This window comes from Dromiciops gliroides, chromosome 3, assembly GCF_019393635.1.
Source record: "Dromiciops gliroides isolate mDroGli1 chromosome 3, mDroGli1.pri, whole genome shotgun sequence".
Lineage (NCBI taxonomy): Eukaryota > Metazoa > Chordata > Mammalia > Microbiotheria > Microbiotheriidae > Dromiciops > Dromiciops gliroides.
The window spans coordinates 153,156,289-153,175,884 of record NC_057863.1 but is presented as its reverse complement, the minus strand read 5'-3'; the positions used below and the strand labels follow the sequence as shown (position 1 = coordinate 153,175,884).

General features: G+C 37.1%; 1 protein-coding gene across 1 annotated transcript in view; it reads left to right on the top strand.

Moving 5' to 3' along the window:
* ABCC4 (ATP binding cassette subfamily C member 4) overlaps nt 1-19,596 on the top strand; it is a 280,662-nt gene that overhangs the window by 205,541 nt on the left and 55,525 nt on the right. Inside the window, exons 21-25 of the mRNA XM_043990550.1 lie at nt 9,555-9,705; nt 12,857-12,976; nt 14,968-15,078; nt 16,385-16,485; nt 17,977-18,168. Coding sequence (XP_043846485.1) covers nt 9,555-9,705; nt 12,857-12,976; nt 14,968-15,078; nt 16,385-16,485; nt 17,977-18,168 — 675 coding nt within the window. The remainder of the gene's footprint in view (nt 1-9,554; nt 9,706-12,856; nt 12,977-14,967; nt 15,079-16,384; nt 16,486-17,976; nt 18,169-19,596) is intronic.

Here is a 19,596-nt window from a genome sequence, read left to right as displayed (position 1 = left end):
AATTGAAAAAAAGTTTAAAATAGTTAAATTTTAAAATAGTATTCTGAGGAGTCTGTAAGCTTCAGCAGATTGCCAAAGGGATCCATGACCCAAAAAAGGTTAAGAACCACCCTCTAGTGTAATCTGTGCTTTCCCCATTAATAATAATAATAGTTAGCATTATAGAACTTTGCAGTTTGCAAAGGACTTTACATAAATTTATCTCATTTTATCTTTACAACAACTCTAAGTTAAGTTCTATGATTATTTCCCTTTTTGCAGATGAACAAATGTGGCTGAGGTTTAAGTGACTTGCTCAGTATCACATAGCTAATAAGTGTCTGTGGCAAGATTTGAACTCAGATCTTCTTCATTCCTAGTCTAGAACTCCATTCTACAATTGAGCTTTTGAGAGTTTCTACTACAACACGTCTGACAATTTTTGGTTTTAATACTCCAGTGAGGACAGCTTTAAACATGGGGAAGATTTTCCTGACATCAAGCCTAAATAAGCTATTTTCCTTGTCATTTTGCCTCCTATGACCAATCAGAACCGACTTTATTCCTTTTCTGTGTGACAGCTCTTTTTATGCTTGAAGACAACTTTCATGTCCTCTCTGAGTCTTCTCAAGACCAACACCACCAGTTTCTCTAACTGATCTATAAATGGTATGGATTATAGGACTGTCCATTCTGGTTGCCTTCCTGAATGTTCTCTGGCTTAGGGACCTTTTCCTTAAACTAGGGTTTCTTAGCTTTTTCGGCATCACAGACCTCCAGAGCAGTGTTGTCAAGCTTAGAGACCTCTTCTCAGAATCATGTTTTTAAATACATACAATTACAAAGGAAAACAATTATGTTGAGATGCAATTATGAATTTTTATAAAAGGTTTATAAGGCCCTGGAGTCAGGAGGACCTTAGTTCAAATGCAGCCTCTAACATTTATATGACCCTAGGCAAGTCACTTAACCCCAATTGCCTGCCCCCCCCAAAAAAAGTTTATGAACCATCAGGTAAGAACCCTTGAAGAACCTAGACACATTGTTGTCTGACAATACCAGGCTCTGTGATAAGCACTGTGATAAGCAAAGAAAGAGAATCCTTGCACTAAGTTAGCCTTCCTCAATACCTAAAAGGTAGCTGAAAAGCATTGAATCTAATCACTGTCTTCCAGTGTTAGTTATTCTTCTAACTGTGTCATCTGGACTGTTATAAGAAGACTGGCCAGGCATGGTATTTTCTTAGTAAAATGTAGGACATTTAATAAAACCTAAACTTCTTGAGGAGATACTGAGAACAATAACTTTGCACTGGTTACTTGACATTTGTGTAAAGTATTAACAATGATTTGTTTGTTTTTTGCAGTTTTATTAAATAACTCAAATTTCATCAGTACTTCAATAAATGTATGATCTCATCACTATTGGTTCTACCCTTAGATTACAGCCTATTCTGATTTCTCATTCTGTTTGGTTCTTACCTACACCTTCCCCTAGATTCTCCAAAAAAATCCTTTAGGTCTTTTGACGTTTATGGAGTACTAGTGCTATAGCTTTCTATCTGTTATACCTGAATTTCCCTATGTTTCTTTCTGATCACACATTTTTATGCTTTTACACTGTTTATTTGTGCAAGTCATCATTAGTATTGTGCTTCAGTCTATTTATGCCCCCCCCCTAAAGTCTCTCCATTGCCTTTTCGGTCACCTTAATTTTGATTCTTTAGAGATCATGCTATTGTTTATTATTATTATTATTATTAATATTATTATTAAACAACCAACATAGCCTCATCAGAATATTAACATTAAAGAGATAAGCTTTTGTGTCATAGAAATTTATGATGACTCCATTGATTAGAAAACAAATTAAGGGAGTAAAGACATGGCTTCATAATCTTTTTTGTGTAATAGACCCTTTTGGCGATCTGATGAAACCTATGGACCTCTTCTCAGAACAATGTTTTTGAATAAACAAAAAAATACAATTGATTAAAAAAGGGAAACAGTTCAGTTGAAATGCATTATCAGTATATTTATTTAAGTAAGTACATGTGACTCAGATTAAGAACCTTTGAGCTAAGTTTTTGTCATAGTTTGATAATAGCAAGGAAGTAATGGTGATGACAGCTTGGCTTTCAGCTCTCTGGACATTAGGTTTCAATATAAAGTTAAATATAATAGAATGAAGACTCAAGAATAGAAACTCTGAGAACTGTATACTGTTGTAGGAAATCTGAAAATGCCTTCCTTTCCCTTTGCAGTGTCGTTGTTTTTTAAACCATATATACCATTGATACACATACAAAGTGGAGAATTAAAGGGAGACAAACAGTTGGAGAGAAATTTGTTGTACAAGCTTGAGTCATGCCAAGATGATAAAAAGGACAATAATATTTCAGTTTACCAATTTAATGCTATTGAAACAATGAAAGTTTATAGAACAAAAAAGTAATAATCTCCACTTGGCATAATGAAGGGTCTAGAATAAAAATGAAAAACTAGAACAGTGATATATTTTAGATAAGCAAGACCCAGAAGGAACTGAACTGTTTAATGAAACTAAGAACACAAACCACTTAGTTAAATGTGCCAATTTGGCTAGAATTGCTGGACAGTGGGGCAGAAAATAATCTTAGACCACAATTTATACCTTATGCCACAATAAACTCTAAATCAGCACACAACCTGAATATATAGTTCTTTACACAATGATTCATTCGTTCCTTAGAGCAACCTTGTGAGAGAGTTGCTATTATTTTCCCCATTTTACCTAGCTAATAATTCTCTGAGGCAGGATTCAGACTCTGGTCTTCTTAATTCCAAGTCCTGTTCTCCATCTATTGCATCACCTAGCTACCTAAATAAAAAAACCTCATTCTAAAAATAAATAATCCTTAGAGATTAGATGGTTGGAGCCTTCACACCTAGAGTAAGAATCATTGACAAAGAGGAAAAAAGTAATTATAAAAGAAAGTAGGGGACAGCTAGATGGCGCAGTGGATAAAGCACCAGCCCAGGATTCAGGAGGACCTGAGTTCAAATCCCACCTCAGACACTTGACACTTACTAGCTGTGTGACTCTGGGCAAGTTAACTTAACCCTCATTGCCCTGCCCCCCCCCAAAAAAGATAAGGTAGACAATTTTAATTGCATGAATTTTCTTAAAAGGTTTTGCACAAAGAAAATCAATATAGGTAGACCAAGAAGAAAAACTGTTGAGTATAAAATAACCTTTGCACTAAGTATCTGAAATGTAAATTTGATACCCAGTATGCATAGAGTTTTTGCATAAATATGTGACATGTAACCATATGTACACAAGACAAAAATGAAGTGGAGAACTGATTAATGTCTAACTTGTTTGGACATTATTAGTATCATTCAAGCCCCAAAGATTACTCTCTGTCCCTCTCTGTCCCCTTATTCCTACTAATAAATGAATGTGATTATGGAGGGTTTTGTTGTTGTTATTATTGTTGTTATTGTTTGCTTGCTTGCTTATTTTTGAAGTTTTCTGCTTGCTTTTGTGAGGAAGTCAACCTGGACTATAAAGTATCACTCTTCTTCCCTGGTCCAGGAGAGAGAGAGAGACGGAGAGAGACAGAGAGAGGAGAGAGAGAAAGAGAGACAGAGACACAGATAGAGATGGAGAGAAAATGGAATTTCTCATTACTTATCATAGAGACATTTCTTAACTGTACTACTATATCAGTCATATGGCAAAGTTTTCATTTTTGTTTATTTTCCTATATGATTATAATGCTATATTAACAAGCTGAATTTCTAGATTTTAAAGAGGCAAGTATCCACAAAAGAAAATATGCTCCTGTTCTCACAGAGTTACTCATTAGTGGTTTCCCTAAGGTAGAGGCAGAATCTCAGAGATGGAAGAAATCTTAGAAATGACATAGCCCCATGCATAAGACCCAACAGGGGTCATCCAGCTCCCAGTTTGTAGAGGTCCAGCGTATGAGAACCTACCATGTCCCAAGGCAGCCCATTCCATGTTTACCTTATATCAAGCTGAAATTTTTCTCTCAATAACTTTTCTTATCGATAATAGTTCTATCCTCTGGGGCCAAAAAACAGCAACAAAACCTAATCCATCTTCCTTATGAAGACCTTTCAAATACTTTGAACAAATACTTTTGACAACTTTAATGTCTCCTCCTGAGTCTGTTCTTTTGTAGACAAATAATCCGGAATGCTTTCAATAGATCCCCTTATGTGATGGTTTCCTGGTTGCCCTCTGCTGGATGTGCTCCAGATTATTCAGCCTGTAGCAGCTATAGATACAAAAAGGATTTTATTTTGTTTTCCTTTGGTTCGTAGTTTTAACAGGGAGGTCTCTGCTTATCTATACTCTCTCTATTCAGTTTGGTTCATGCAGGCAAGTACTTTGCCATTCTGAAGAGTCATCTCCTAAGTCTCTGACTACTCAAAGGTAGTAAATCTCTTGGAAAATATTAGAGGTAAGGCCTCTGATCTGAGAATAACGATTCCCACTTATTGAGTGTTTTATAAAATGTTTTTCCTTCTCACTTTTATCATAACAACCCTGAGAAGTAGGCCATGGAAGTCTTATTATATCCATTTTACAAATGAGAGAGGTCTAGGTCAAACCACTCATAAGTGGCTTAAGATGGGATTTAAACCCTCATAGTCTGAGTCTGCAGACTCTTAGACCTGCCTCTTAGAATACTTGTTTTTCTTCAAAACGCAGCTCAAGTGGGACAGCTAAATGGCGCATTGGATAAAGCACCGGCCCTGGATTCAGGAGGACTTGAGTTCAAATCCGACCTCAGACACTGGACACTTACTAGCTGTGTGACCCTGGGCAAGTCACTTAACCCTCATTGCCACACACAATGCAGCTCAAGTACTTCCATCTTCATGAAGCCTTTCCATCAGAAGAATGCAGCTATCCATTTGTCTATGCCCCAAATCACCTAATATTTTTTTGTACATAATGTAAATATAGGTATGGAGGTGTAGATGTAATCTCCCCACTTTTATCCTATGCAAGCCCTTCGAAGGCAGTCCCTGTTTCTCTTCTGTCTCTGTGTGCCAGGCACAGAATTAATAATTGTTAATAAATAATAAATAATTACTGGTGCTTTTTTTTTTTTCCAGTGACCATACTTGCACCATGTAGTCTAATAGTCACTCTTATGAACAGGTCTGAATCATCTGGGTCTTGTGGATCTATTGTTATTTTAATACTCTTTGCAGCATCTAATGAGTCTAACTTGGATTGTGGCCTAAGGGATTTTCTCCATTGTCAGACAAGTAGCCTGGAAATTAAGGGCTCTTTCAAGTCTGTGGGGAGCTTGATTATATAACTTGAGAGGAGAAGATGAGATTGGTTTCAGAAAAGCAGTCTTTGGGTGGTTGGGCAGATAATTTTATCTAAGTCCCTTGTCTTTTACAATTCTGTGTTGTTTTGTTCTTTCAGAGTATATATAAGTAGCTAGCAGTGAATATGCTATTTTCCTCACTTCATCTATCTTCCACCATTAAATTCTAGAAGAAAATTCTGCATAATTTTGTTTACTGCTTTCGGTGGGGGAGAAGGGTTTGGGGTTGACTTGAGAGTCTTAAGGTGACTTGCTCAGATTTGGACTCTGGAAAAGGATCTAATTTTGATCTAATATATTTTCTCCTAGGTATCAAAAAAGGGTAATTTCATATTTACCCACTACTTTGCCTGAGGTTTTGACTAGATATTATAAGATAACCTCCTGGGTGCTCCTTTTCATCCAAAGTGTTATGGGGGAGAAACCGATAGATAAGTACGTGGGTCCTTAGGATTCCTCTGTAAAGAATTACACTCTCGCACAAGACCTAATTAGGAATAAAAGAACAGGTTTATTGGGATACAAGAGAAACCGGCCGGGAGGAAGGTTTTGCCAGAACAAAACACTTTCCTCCCCGGCTAACTTGTGGAGTGCCATTTTATAGGGTTTAGATGGGGTGGGTAAGAGTCTCTTCTTGGGTGAGGGGCTGGTGGTCTTCCCATGTTGCGCTGGGGTAGGAGGAATCCCTCGTAAGCGATCTGGTGGTGGGTGTCAACTTTGTCCTGATGGGTCTAAGCAGTCTGCTGATGGGCGGTTCCAGGTGGTCTTCTCCTGGATTACCTCATCCAGGTGCTTAGGAGGACTGGAATGAAGGGTGATGGTCCTGGAGCATGCTCAGTTCAATCTGTGCCGCTTATCTCCCTTAGGTGTGTGTGTGTGTGTGAGTGTGTGAGTGTGTGTGTGTGTGTGTGTGTGTGTGTGTGCGTGTGTGTGTGTGTGTGTGTGTGTGTGTGTGTGAGTCCTTGATTGAGTTCAAGGAGAGGCCTACTGGATTTCAAGGGAAAACCCCTGAGGTTTCAAGGAAAAAGTTCCTTGAACTTCCCAGAGAACTGTTGGGGTAACTGGGGCCCATAATCCTCTCATGACAAAAGGAGTCAGAAGTTTTATTGTTTTGCTCATTTAAGAAACATACTAATGGTAGTCTTAAATTTAGCCTGAAAAGGAACACTGAGTCAGGAGTTAGTTATATTTGGATTCAAATCCTCCCATTAACTTTGGGAAAGTCACTTAATTTCTTGGTGCCTCAGTTTCTAGTTTGTAAAATAGAGACTGTAATCATGCCCTCTTATCTGGAAGAATCGTTGTAAGGATCAAATGAGATAATGGATCAGTATAGCCCCTGGGTACCTAGTCACACACTGACCCAGAAATCCAACCTCTTTGTCTCATTTTATTTGTTGGTTTGGTTTGGTTTGGTTTAGTTCAGTTTTTAAAGACAACGGATTCAGGACTTCCTTGTGTCATCATAGGCTGTTATGGAGTAGGAGTACAGTAAGCTGGTACTTAGCTATCCATTGTCTAGCAAAACCCCATCTTTATGATTCAGAGCCTTCCAGACCACCCCTCTATGTTCTTCATTCCTCATCCACATTGGTTGTTAGTTGGCAGACTATTTTGGCCCCTAAATTTCTACACAGTGCCATGCTTAATGTTTGTCAGATTAAAAATTAACTGAAATAGATTGAGCACCCCAGCCCAGTGAGTCCCAGATCTTTCCTTTGTCTTCTTCAGGGGAAAAAAAAAAATAAACAAAAAGCAACTACACTGGTAGTTTCCAACCTTCTCTTTGAATATGATGGCTTATTTTTAAACTTGTAGATTAAGTTGAGAAAATACATGATAAAAACCTGCTGGGAATTCATTCATCAATCCTTTTACAGGCGGGCGATGTTGTGGGTTCAGTTCTATACCACCACGATAAAGCAAGTCACACAAATTTTTTGGTTTCCCAGTGCATATAAAATTATACTATAGTTTACACTACCCTGTAGTCTATAAGTGTACAGTGGTATCATGTCTAAAAAAATAATGTACATACTTATTGCTAAAAGAAAATGCTAATCATCACCAGAGTCTTCAGCAAATTACAGTCTTTTTCTTGATTGAAGGTCTTGCCTCAGTGTCAATGGATGTTAACTGATCAGGGTGATAGTTGCTGAAGATTGGAGTGACTGGCAATTTCTTAAAATAAGACCAAAGTTTGCTGCATCAATTGTCTCTTTCTTTCTGGAAAGATTTCTTTGTAGTATGTGATGCTTTGATAGCATTTTACCCACAGTAGAGCTTCTTTCAAAATTGGAGTCAGTCCTTTCCTGCCACTGCTTTATCAACTAAGTTTATGTAATATTCTTCAATATTATTGTGTCTCAAAAAATAGGTAGGCCTGAGAAAAGGAAGAGAGACCAGGGAATGGGTGGTCCATGAAGTAGTCAAAACACATAAAACAATTATTGATTGTTTGCCATCTTATATGGGCATAGTGCATGCCTCTCTAAAACAATTACAATAATAAAGTCAAAAATCATTGATCACGGGGGCAGCTAGGTGGCGCAGTGGATAAAGCACCAGCCCTGGATTCAGGAGGACCTGAGTTCAAATACAGCCTCAGACACTTGACACTTACTAGCTGTGTGACCCTGGGCAAGTCACTTAACCTTCATTGCCCCACAAAATAAAAGAAAGAAAGAAAGAAAATCATTGATCACAGATCACCATAGCAGATATAATAATATTGAAAAAGCTTGAAATATTGCCAAGAATAACCTGTGGACACATGATTGTGAGCACATGCTGTTGAAAAAGATGTTGCCTAGATTTCAGAAAAACCTGGAATGACTTAAGTGGACCGATGCTGAGTGAAGTGAGCAGAACCAGAAAATTGTTCACAGTAACAGCAACATTGTGCAATGATCAACTGTGATAGACTCATATCTTCTCAGCAATACAATGGTCCAAGACAATTCCAAAGGATTCATGATTGAAAATGTTCTCCACATCCAGAAAGAAATGTGGAATCTGAATGCAGATTGAACCATACTGTTTCTACTTTTTTTGTTTTTTTCCCCTTTTTTGAGGGTTTTCCCTTTTGTTCTGATCTTCTTTCAGAACATGACTAATGCAGAAATATATTTAATGTGATTGTACACATATAACATATATCAAATTGCTTTCTGTCTTGGGGAGGAGGAAGGGAGAAAAATTTGGAACTAAAAATCTTATGAAAACAAACGTTGAAAACTACCTTTACAAGTAACTGGAAAATAATAAAATACTTTTGTGATTAAAAAAAGAAAGAAAGAAAAAATGGTGCCTATAGAGCTCCTCCAGGTCTTGCTGCCACAAACCTTCAATTTGTAAAAAAACAAACAAACAAAAACAACACCACAGTGTCTGTGAAGCATAATAAAATAAACTATATCTGTACTTTACTGAATGCAGATAAATTTATAAATTCATTTTTATTTTATTCATCATAAGAGCATACTCAAGAATTTGAAATGTAGTAATTGCTAATTATACTGGTTCATATTGTATGACTTTTTGGCACTAAATAAGGATCAAAATTACAATGTTTAGTGTGCATGTGGATTTGTGGACCCCAAGAAATAACCTATGGCTCCCTACAGTCCTTGTTCAATAATAATAACAGCAATTGTTATTATCGTTTATTAATAGCTAATATTTACGTAGCGCCTATTTGACAGGCACTGTGCTAACGCTTTCCAAATATTATTTCACAGTGGTTAGGCACCAGTACCCTATACCTCTTGCCTTTAATTTGTTGTTCAGCTGTGCCTGACTCTTCATGACCCTATTTGGGATTTTTTTGCCATAGATACTAGAGTATTTCCTTCTCCAGCTCATTTTACAGATGAGGAAACTGAGGCAAACAGGGTTAAATGACTTGCCCAGGGTCATATGTCAAGTGTCTCAGGAAGTTGAATCTTCCCAACTCCAGGCCTGGCACTCTATCCCCTCTGCCACCTAACTGTCCAAACTTTACAAAACTTTCATTTGTACTATTTATTATATTCCATTATCTTCATGTAAAAGTGTTTTCTACCCATGCACCTTTCTAGGAAAAATTTTAACTATCCATAAGATGCTAATGAATAACTATTATTATGGCCCTAAACAACAAAAATGATCTCCATAATGTTCTGCTTCCTACCCAAAAATTCTTAATAAACAATCACATTTGTTGTTTTTCTTTCAGACAGCTCTGCAAGTAGTTGGCGTGATAGCTGTGGCCATAGCTGTAATCCCATGGATTGCCATCCCTTTCATTCCACTTGTTATTATTTTCATTTTTCTTCGGCGATACTTCTTAGAAACCGCAAGAGATGTGAAACGCCTGGAATCTACAAGTGAGTAAGGAAAATCTCAGTTAAGGTGACCTCATAGAATCAACTTGAGTCTGTTGTATAATTTTTTTGTTTGTTTGTTTTTGTTTGTTTTGCGGGGCAGTGAGGGTTAAGTGACTTGCCCAGGGTCACACAGCTAGTTAAGTGTCAAGTGTCTGAGGCTGGATTTGAACTCAGGTCCTCCTGGATCCAAGGCCAGTGCTTTATCCACTGCGCCACCTAGCTGGCCCTGTTGTATAATTTAAGGGACATGTAGCATTCTGCTTACTTTAATTTGTAAAAATTAGTCTTCCCACATGTTCCTTAAAGCAATATAAGTTCATGTCTGGGATCACAGAGTACCTGGGATGAGTGAGGACGTATGGAAGAATGTATTCCAAAAAATGAAGCCTTTTATTTTCATTGGGTTAAAATTGGGTCAAAACGCTAAGAAGATCAGTGAGGAAAAAGAAAAGAAAGAATAGAGTTGTGCATATTACCTGGGGTTCATGACTAGTCTCATGGCCCAAACACCTCTTAAGGACTATAAATTACAGAAAAGTTGCTATTTAGACATTAGTAGAAATTTCCACACTGGGAGTTCCCTACACAGATGTCATTTTTTAAAATCCAAATATTATACTGTTCCATTTCATGATAATCGAACACTTGTTGACAAATGGTGTAGAGAATGCTGTCATTAGACACCACCTGTTTATAGGAAAAAGTCATCTGCTTCCTCTAGATGTTACTTGTCACACCTGATGGACCAGCAGAGATCAGTAGCAAGTTATATAGTTGGTCTTTAGTTATTCACATGTCTTGTCAAAGTTATTTGTAAAGTACCTTTGAACTTATTAATATTTCTCTGTTTTTTTCATTTTCCAGTTAAAATGCAAAATGGCATTTCCTAATTTAATATATTTCCTTGTTCGGGAAAAGAAAAAGAAAAAATAGCATGTGTACTAGGATTTTTTAGTCACTTGTCATTAAAAGTTCAGAAAGATTTTTCTCTTCCTTGGTTAGTTGTAACTATTATGTAGCAGGTGCTAAGCATGATAGAGAGGCTAAACAGTAAGTAAATTATTAGCAGTTCTGAGTTTCACCTGGATTTAAACATAGTATCACTCTTGTTGGAAAAGAAAGAGAAGAGGGGAAGCTAGGTGGTGAGTAGATAAAGCACCAGCCCTGTATTCAAGAGAACCTGAGTTCAAATTCGGCCTCAGACACTTGACACTTCACTTACGAGCTTTGTGACCCTGGGCAAGTCACTTGACCCTCATTGCCCCACAAAAAAAAAAAAAAGAAAGAGAGAGAGAGAGAGAAGAGCAGAGGGTAAATGTATAATTTACTAAGCTAATTAGTGTAGCAAACTCTCCATTATTAAATGAGTGGGGTTGTGCTGTGATGTACATTACCCCATAACTTGGACAATGACAAGAAGAAAACAAGGGAATAATCTCTAAATAATAATATTACATAAATAAAATAAGGGAACACATCTATAAGTTATAGGCTCATACACCATTTTGGCAAACATCAGCTTTATGTCATTTGTAAAGTACTAATGAGAAGCATGATTTTCTTCTTTGTGATTTTCTATATTGGTTAGCCTTCAACTACTACTTATGCAACATTTAGGAATCAAACCCTAAAAGTGATTTAAGTAATTTCTCCCTCTTCCTTTCTGATTTATTATTTGATAACATTCATATAATCCTGAACTTCCTTGCAAGAGACTCTAAAGGATTTTTGTAGATATTTTTTCCCACAGTGCAAATCATAACACATCCCTTATTGCCTGCCATGTGCTATTCTCTTCCTGTCCTCCTAAGTTTGTCACAAGGTGACTTCAGAGATCTGGGGCTTTTCCTTCATTTCTCTCCACATTGCATTGATATGGGTGGAACCTGAAGATTATTATCTTTAGATGGAAACCATCAATCTACCCTTGAAAAACATATTCTTATAAACAACCCAGTATTTTTCTAGACATCTCTTCTTAGTAGATATACAAATATAAGAATAATTAAAACCAGAATTCTGTACTTCTTCTTAAGTATCAGTGTTTACTCCCTCTAGGATAGGATAGTAATAACTGTCTGTGAGATTTTGCTATTGAAGAGACAGAGGTCACATCCTGACCTACCTTGACAAACTCCATTTGTAGTTCCTTTGATGACAGAGAATGAAAACCTGTAACTGAATTATGACGGTTTAATAGCATATGAGAGATGGATGTGCCAAAGGAGCAAGAGTTGTTAAACAAGTATTTGGAAAGCAAATCTTTCTTAGAATAGACGAAAGAATCCGCCAAGTAACGTGACATCAAATCCCAAGCCAAAATGAATTTCTATAGAATGATAGAACTTGTCAGGGTTTTTCATGTTTATGAGGCCTGGCCTTGCAATTAAGCCTACATTCCAATACTGAAAACGTGCTAGGAACGTCATGTGCTATGATGAAGACCAAATGACAGGACCGAATTTCCAGCTATGCAGTCAGAAAAGCATTCCTAGGTCTCCTGGAGTTAAAGTCAGGATTCTTGAAAGCCATCCTCTGCTGAGCAGGTCACGTGAGAACAGACACCAGCACAATACCTGGGTACCCCTTTCAGAGTGACCTATAAAGTGACTATTCAAGCATAGTGTACACAAAGGAAGAAAGAGCTCCTCAGATGCACTCAAGTGATGAAAAATTACACCAAATAGCAAAAGCACCATTCCAGATGGATTTTAATTTGCAGTTGACGGTCATTTGAACAGATATCGGACCAAGACTTTCAGTTCCAGATGTTCTAAGTAAAAACGGTTTTACCCAAAGGTAGAAGAATAGACTTACAAAATAAATCTTGCTTGTAGAGTACAGAAGGGAGGAAGGTCCTCTTCATCTTCATTTGCACCCAGGACTGTTCTTTGACAGGTTTGATTCACAAACTAAAAACTTCATTTGGCTCAGAAGTTTCTTTCTAGGTTTCTGTTCTAAACAGGTTACTTGAAGCAAGTCAATCACTTCCTCACCCCCCAAATCTTTAGTTTCTTCTATAAAATGGGGAGTTAAACAAAATGACTGCTGAGAAACCCTCCAGTTCTCTTTGATTCTATGACTGGTGGGGCTGAGAAAGAAAACATGAAATTATTCCACCTGAGTGAGTTGTTTTCTTTTTTCTTTGCAGCTCGGAGCCCAGTATTTTCCCACTTGTCATCTTCTCTTCAAGGGCTTTGGACCATCCGGGCATACAGAGCTGAGCAAAGATTCCAGGAATTATTCGATGCTCATCAGGATCTTCATTCAGGTCCGTACATCTTTGGGAATGTTCTTGCAAAGGATGAGTGATTTACCACCTGTTCAGGTTGCGACCTCCCCATCCTGGTGGCCTCCACTATTTCCTAACTTGAGAGCTGACGTATTTTCCCTTTGTCCTTTTCTTCCTGCTGCTAGCTTTCTTCTCCCTTTTCTGTGCTTTCCTTCCCTACCTATCCCTACCATCCCTCTTCACCTTGGCATGCCTTCCTTTCCCTTCTCCTTCACTGTTTTTAATACCGCTTTCTATAGTCAGAGTTTTCTTTTTTCCTTCCAACTTTGACCACCCCTTTCCCTGTTTCTTAGGGTATTAAGAACAGCTTAAATCCATAATTTTTCCTCCTTCTATGTGCTGTGTCAGCTGTTTTCTTAGTCATGACAAGCTGTCTTCATATGTAATACATTTCCCCGTAGGAGGCAGCTTCTGAAAAACTAGAAAAGATACATTAAGTCTCTTAGAGAACATTGTCTTATTTGATCTCTGTGACAAACTTAAGATGTTAGGAATCAAGTATTATGATCTTACTCTAACAGGCAAAGAAACGGAGACTCAGTGAGATGATTTTCCTAAGTTAGTAAGCAAAACAAGATCTTCTTATTCCTGACACCCATAGCTCTTTTCCATTGCACCATACTGTGTCTTGAATATTTGTATGTTGAATGTATCCTGGACATCATTTTTTGCAATCAATCAATACACATTTATTAAGCAGCTACTATGTGCCAGGAGGCATCAGACCACTTTGGCATGAGCTTCCATGTTGCTAGGGCCCGCAAAATGGTGAAATGTATGTCTAAGGTTTTTTTTAAAAAAAAAACAATTAAACTCTGAATATAAAAAATCTAGTTCCTGAATCTTTTATGTTTCATGTTCCACCTGCTTTATTCTGTATGTCATTGATTCTCAGTCCTTGACAAATTTTCAAAATACCTGCCATCCTGTACTTAATAATCACTATCCCAAAAGAAAACATTAGAACATAGAAATAAAGACAATTTGTATGTAAACCTTCAAACATCATTATTTACTGTTTGGTTTTTTTAAAAAGGTACATAGTAATTCCAACAAGATGGTGACACAAAATGGCCTTATTGGTCCTCCAAGTACCCAGTATATACAGAGTAGTAGGAGTGGTTCTAAGTGCTTTGGGGGAAAGAAAGAAAATGGAGATAGTTTCCTCATCCCTAAGAAGTTTACCTTCAAAATGGGAAGAAGTATCAAGGAATTTCTTACAAAGTGCCATTATTCATGATGAACATATCTGAAGAAAATTGTTCAGTTTAACTCTTCATTTAACCAAATTTTGGTTTGGATTTTGCATAGCTGTGTAACCATGAGCAAGTTACTTAAGTAACTTGAGCCTCTATTTGCTCATCTCCAAAATGTGGATAATATTACTGCTTGGTGGTGTTGTGAGACTTAAGTAAGATAATATATGTAAAGTGCTTTGCATACCTTAAAGCTCTATATAAATTTAAGTTGTTACTATTATTATACTCCAGCCTACTCATTTTGTAGGTGAAGAGGTGTGAACTGACTTGCCAAAAGCCATACAACCAATGAATGGCAAAGACTGTTCTAGAGTGGAGTGGAAAGAATACTTGATGCCCAAGTCCAGTATTCTTTACACTCTTTTTAGCTTACTCAGAAAGCTCAGGTTTTTATTCTGCAACTGTGACTTCCGTTCATGACCTTTAGGTTGAATCTTGCAGTGCATCCATTATTCAAGGCCTTTGCACCATTTGACATAATTCATACCATATATATACATTGTCTTGTGTTATTTAGCATTTCACAATCTTCTGAGGTCCCTCGCATTCACCGAGCTGGCTGTGTATCAAATACTCAATGACTTGTCCCACTCTGCGCTAAAGTCCTAGATTTATCTTTTGTAGCCCAATCAAATAATATCTCCTCACACTTCATTTACAACTAATTCTTGATTATTTATTCATCATTCCTATTATGATTTCTACATTTAGAGGCTTGGTTCTTATTCTTGACTACATCCCGATGGTTTGCTGTGCGTCTGGACGCCATCTGTGCCATCTTTGTCATAGTCACTGCCTTTGGTTCCCTGATGCTAGCCCAAAGTAAGTACAGATGGGATGAACTATTTATGGTATGATTACAATTTATGGTTGTGTTTACAGTTACTCGGTGGAACTCCCGCCTCCATGTTGAAATTCAAGTCCTTTGCCATTTGGTTTTTCATGGATTGCTACTAAAACACTGAGAAAGTGTTGTGTTAAATGTGAGGCATGGATGTGGTTCAGTTAGATGAACTACTTTGTGGTCTGCCTTTGCCTTTTATCTTTCTTTGATTTGATGAAGGCAGCCAAACACAAACTGAGTGCACTGGCAGATGGAGCATTTGTGGAAGTGTCTGTTTTGGGATGGAGGAAGAAGAGTCAAGCCGGCACCATATTCAGCCTTTAGACCATCTTCTCCTGCTTAAATAGCTTCCCTGTTGTGGCTTCCTGTTGTTTCCATGGTCAAACACAAACTCTTATTTTTGGCATGTAAAGCCTTTTGTAATTTGGCTCCAGTCTATCAAGACTTAGTATCTGTTACTGCCCCTCATGCATTTTACATTCATGCCAAATTAGCCTTCTTCTTGTTCCCTTTACAGCATATTCAATCTTCTACTTCTCTGTGCCTTTGTACAGAATGTCCCTCTGTAACTGGATTGCCGTCCTTCTTACCCCTAGAGGCCTTTCCTGCTCTCCCCCAATTGTTAGGACCCATAGTGCCTCTCTTCATGCTCACATAACCCTCAGTATTCATTTTGTATCTGCATTATGCTATATCTGCCCAGTAGAAAACAAGTTCCTTGAGGACCAGGACTATATACCTAGTATAGTTCTCAGCATAGAGGCATTAAATAGGCATATAATAAATTCTTGTTAAATTGAATTGAAGTTCAAGTTGCATTTTTCTTTGTTTTGTTTGTTTTTTTAGTGGGGCAGTGAGACTTAAGTGACTTGCTCAGGGTCACACAGCTAGTAAGTGTCAAGTATCTGAGGCCAGATTTGAACTCAGGTCCTCCTGAATCCAGGGCTGGTGCTTTATCCACTGTGCCACCTAGCTGTGTCCCGAGTTGCATTTTTAATACACATGTATTTTATTTATTTTAACATTAATTATTTTTTAAATTTTGAGTTCCAAATTATCTCCCTCCAGCCCTTCCCTCACCCATTGAGAAAGCAAACAATAAGATAGGATGACTACTTTAAAAAACAGGAACATAACAGTCATAAATAATCTTTACTGATAGGTTTGTGATTGAAAAAAGCTTCTATTTGGCATTTTTCACTTGTATGTGAGATAGATGAAGTAACTGGGCTTTGATTTGATAATCTTGAATTGATTCCATTTCCTTTTCCTCTTCATCTTTAGCTCTGAATGCTGGGCAAGTTGGGTTGGCATTGTCCTATGCCATCACACTCATGGGAATGTTTCAGTGGGGAGTTAGACAAAGTGCCGAAGTTGAGAATATGGTAATATTTATCTTTACATTCTTAGTCTTTTCAAGTCCCCTTGCTATTAAGTGACATAAAAGCATTTCTTGTTGAAAATATTAAAACTGTTATTTTTACATTGTGGCTAACAGAGTTTTTTAGATCCTTCTTCCATCTGTTTAAAGTTAATGCAAAATAAAATGTAATACATCTTTTTCTCAGTCTTCTGTGTGCTATGTCAGCAGGTTTTAGATTCATCACAAGCTGCCTTCAGATGTAATAAATTTCTCTGTAGGAGGCAGGTTCTGAAATACTAGCGAGGTTATTCCTAAGTCTTTTAGAAAACTATGCTTTATTATTTCTTAATGAGCTGGTCCTCTTTTCTGATATAGAGTGATCAGATATTTTGAGCTTATATTCAGTGGAGAGGCGATTATCCAATTTTTGAATTATGGTGTATTTTAAGTTTTAGCATTTCCACTAAAAGATTAGGAAAGAATAGGAAGAAGTGTTGAGTTGGCTATTCCAATACAATAAGAGGTTGCTGAGGGTTGAAGTGAAGTTTCAGGTAGTAGCAGAACAAGATTTACTATCACCGTCTCTGGCATAAGTAAAGATTACTAGGTGGTGAATGCCCACCTTCTCTTTGAGAGTAAAAGTGTCAAATCATCAGCTATGGCTCAGATCATTGAATAAATCAAAACCCTACAATAACAAAGAGTTCTCTAACTATTTTTTTAATATTACATTGGAGGAGACTTTATAATACATTTGCAGAGCCTTACAGATGACTCTTAGCTTACACAGAACATGCTGGACATCAAGTATAATATAAGATCATCTTCTAATTTTCCATATACTTAATACTAAGTCATTTATAAGCCTAGATTGTTTTCCCCTATTGAATATAAGGTGTTTTGAAGATGAAGTTACTATTTAGATGTGTACCTCTTATTTAAATGATTTTTCTTGTTTTAATGACATCTTATAAATTCATCTCATTGAAAACTACATTAGTCACTAGTGGCCAGAAAAGAGGTTGCTCTCAGAAAGTCTAATTCAGGAATAATCTTCTTACCTATAAATTTGACCAACCAATCTCCCAGCCTTCGAATGGAATTTTTTTTTAAAACTCACACACTATTGTATTTGGCAGATTGTTTAGAACTCTTCATTTTTTTGATAAACAAACATAAAACTTTATTGATTATATATTACCTGCCCTGCATGTAAGGAAATAAGACCCCTCCAGTAATACCTTCTTCCAGTACTTTAATTGTGTTCCTAAAAATAGAATTCTATTGTATCTCTCATGAACAAGCTTCAAGATGATCCAAATCCATTCATGTGGCAGATTCCTCTTCTCTGTAAGCCTATACAAATAAATGCTTTTGTAGACTTAATTTCCTGATGGCCAGCTAGTAATTTCAAAAAACAAAACATAATTATGTAACAAACCACCTTTTGTCAGATATCATGCTGTTGACCCAGACTAACTTGGGCATTTACATCTTCATATTTATCTTTTAGATGATATCTGTAGAAAGAGTAATAGAGTATACAGATCTTGAAAAAGAAGCCCCATGGGAATCTAAGAAACGACCACCACCAGACTGGCCACGTGAAGGCATGATTGTCTTTGATAATGTGAATTTCACTTATAGTTTGGATGGACCTGTGATATTGAAGCACTTGACTGCACTAATCAAATCAAGAGAAAAGGTATGTGTTAATGCCTTCTTTCCTTTTGAAAAATAGTAAACATGTCACATCTTTTCTGCTTTTCAGGTTTTCATTGATTGTGTTTACTAAGGATTATCTTCATTACTCCATAGACACAGTTAAGCTATTAATATCCTAGTAAAAACTAGTAAAAACTGCCCTAGAAGCAGAACACACCATTATGGGCCACCATTTTCTTTTCTCACTGTTGGCCTGATCTGAATCTTGATTTTAGTTGCATTATGTCTGATGATATATTTAATTTAATTCAATAAACTTTTATCAAATGAGTATTGCTCTGTATTGTTTATTGTTATTATATGAGGCATAGAATACAGGCTTTGATCTCTGCAACTTCAAAATTGGAAGGCTAGTAGAGGATCTAAGACAGGTATCCAAATAACCTAGAATATGTTAAGTGTATAAGCCATATTTAGGGTGCTACTGAGATCCAAGGAGAAGTAGAAAGATAAAGGGTTTAAGGAAGGATGCAATGAAGCAGGTTATTCTTAAACTAGGACTTGAAATGTGGGAAGTTCATCACAGATAGGGAGAGGGAATAGAAGTATATTACAGACATAGGATGAAAGAATAAAAGAAAAGAACTCAAGCATTTTCTACGTGCAAGACACTGTGCTAATTGTTGGAAATACAAATACAAAAGCTAGTCAATCCTTGGCCTCTAGGAGCTTATATTCTATGAACTAATTGGTTATCTCTATGCTTTCTATTGCAATTTTTTTTCTTTTCTTTTTTTTTTTAATGTTTTTTGCGGGGTAATGAAGGTTAAGTGACTTGCCCAGGGTCACACAGCTAGTAAGTGTCAATTGTCTGAGGCCAGATTTGAACTCAGGTCCTCCTGAATTCAGGGCCAGTGCTTTACCCACTGTGCCACCTAGCTGCCCCCTGGAGTTTATATTCTAAAAAGAAGACACCACATATAGGGTTGCGCTGACAAGCAAGCTGTGTTTTATTCTAAGATGTCTCAAGAAAGGCAAGTGGAACAGGGCAGCCAGTTGACATGCCATTTCCAAAAACAGTTGATTTGAGTGCAGTTCCCTAAGAAAGAGGTCACATAGAGGGATAACTGAAGATGGCTGGGGTGAAGATCATTTGTTTAGTCACAAAATTTTCCCTTTATCCATATCTTACAATGGCTATTTTTTCCTTGTTCCTCTAGTTTATGATGCAACTTTACATCTAAGTTGTATCCATTTGGAATTTACCTTGGTATATGATGTGAGAGGTTGGGGGAAAATTGTAAGAAATGTAAGTTGTCTAGATGAGTGATGGGTTGCATCTTTGAATAAGAGTTTCATGAGATAAAGCTGAGAACATATGTTAGGGCCAGGTTATAACCTGGAATTGGAGCCTAGGGATTTTAGAATTCACTGGGGAATGTTGTGATCAGAATTCTACAATGGGAAC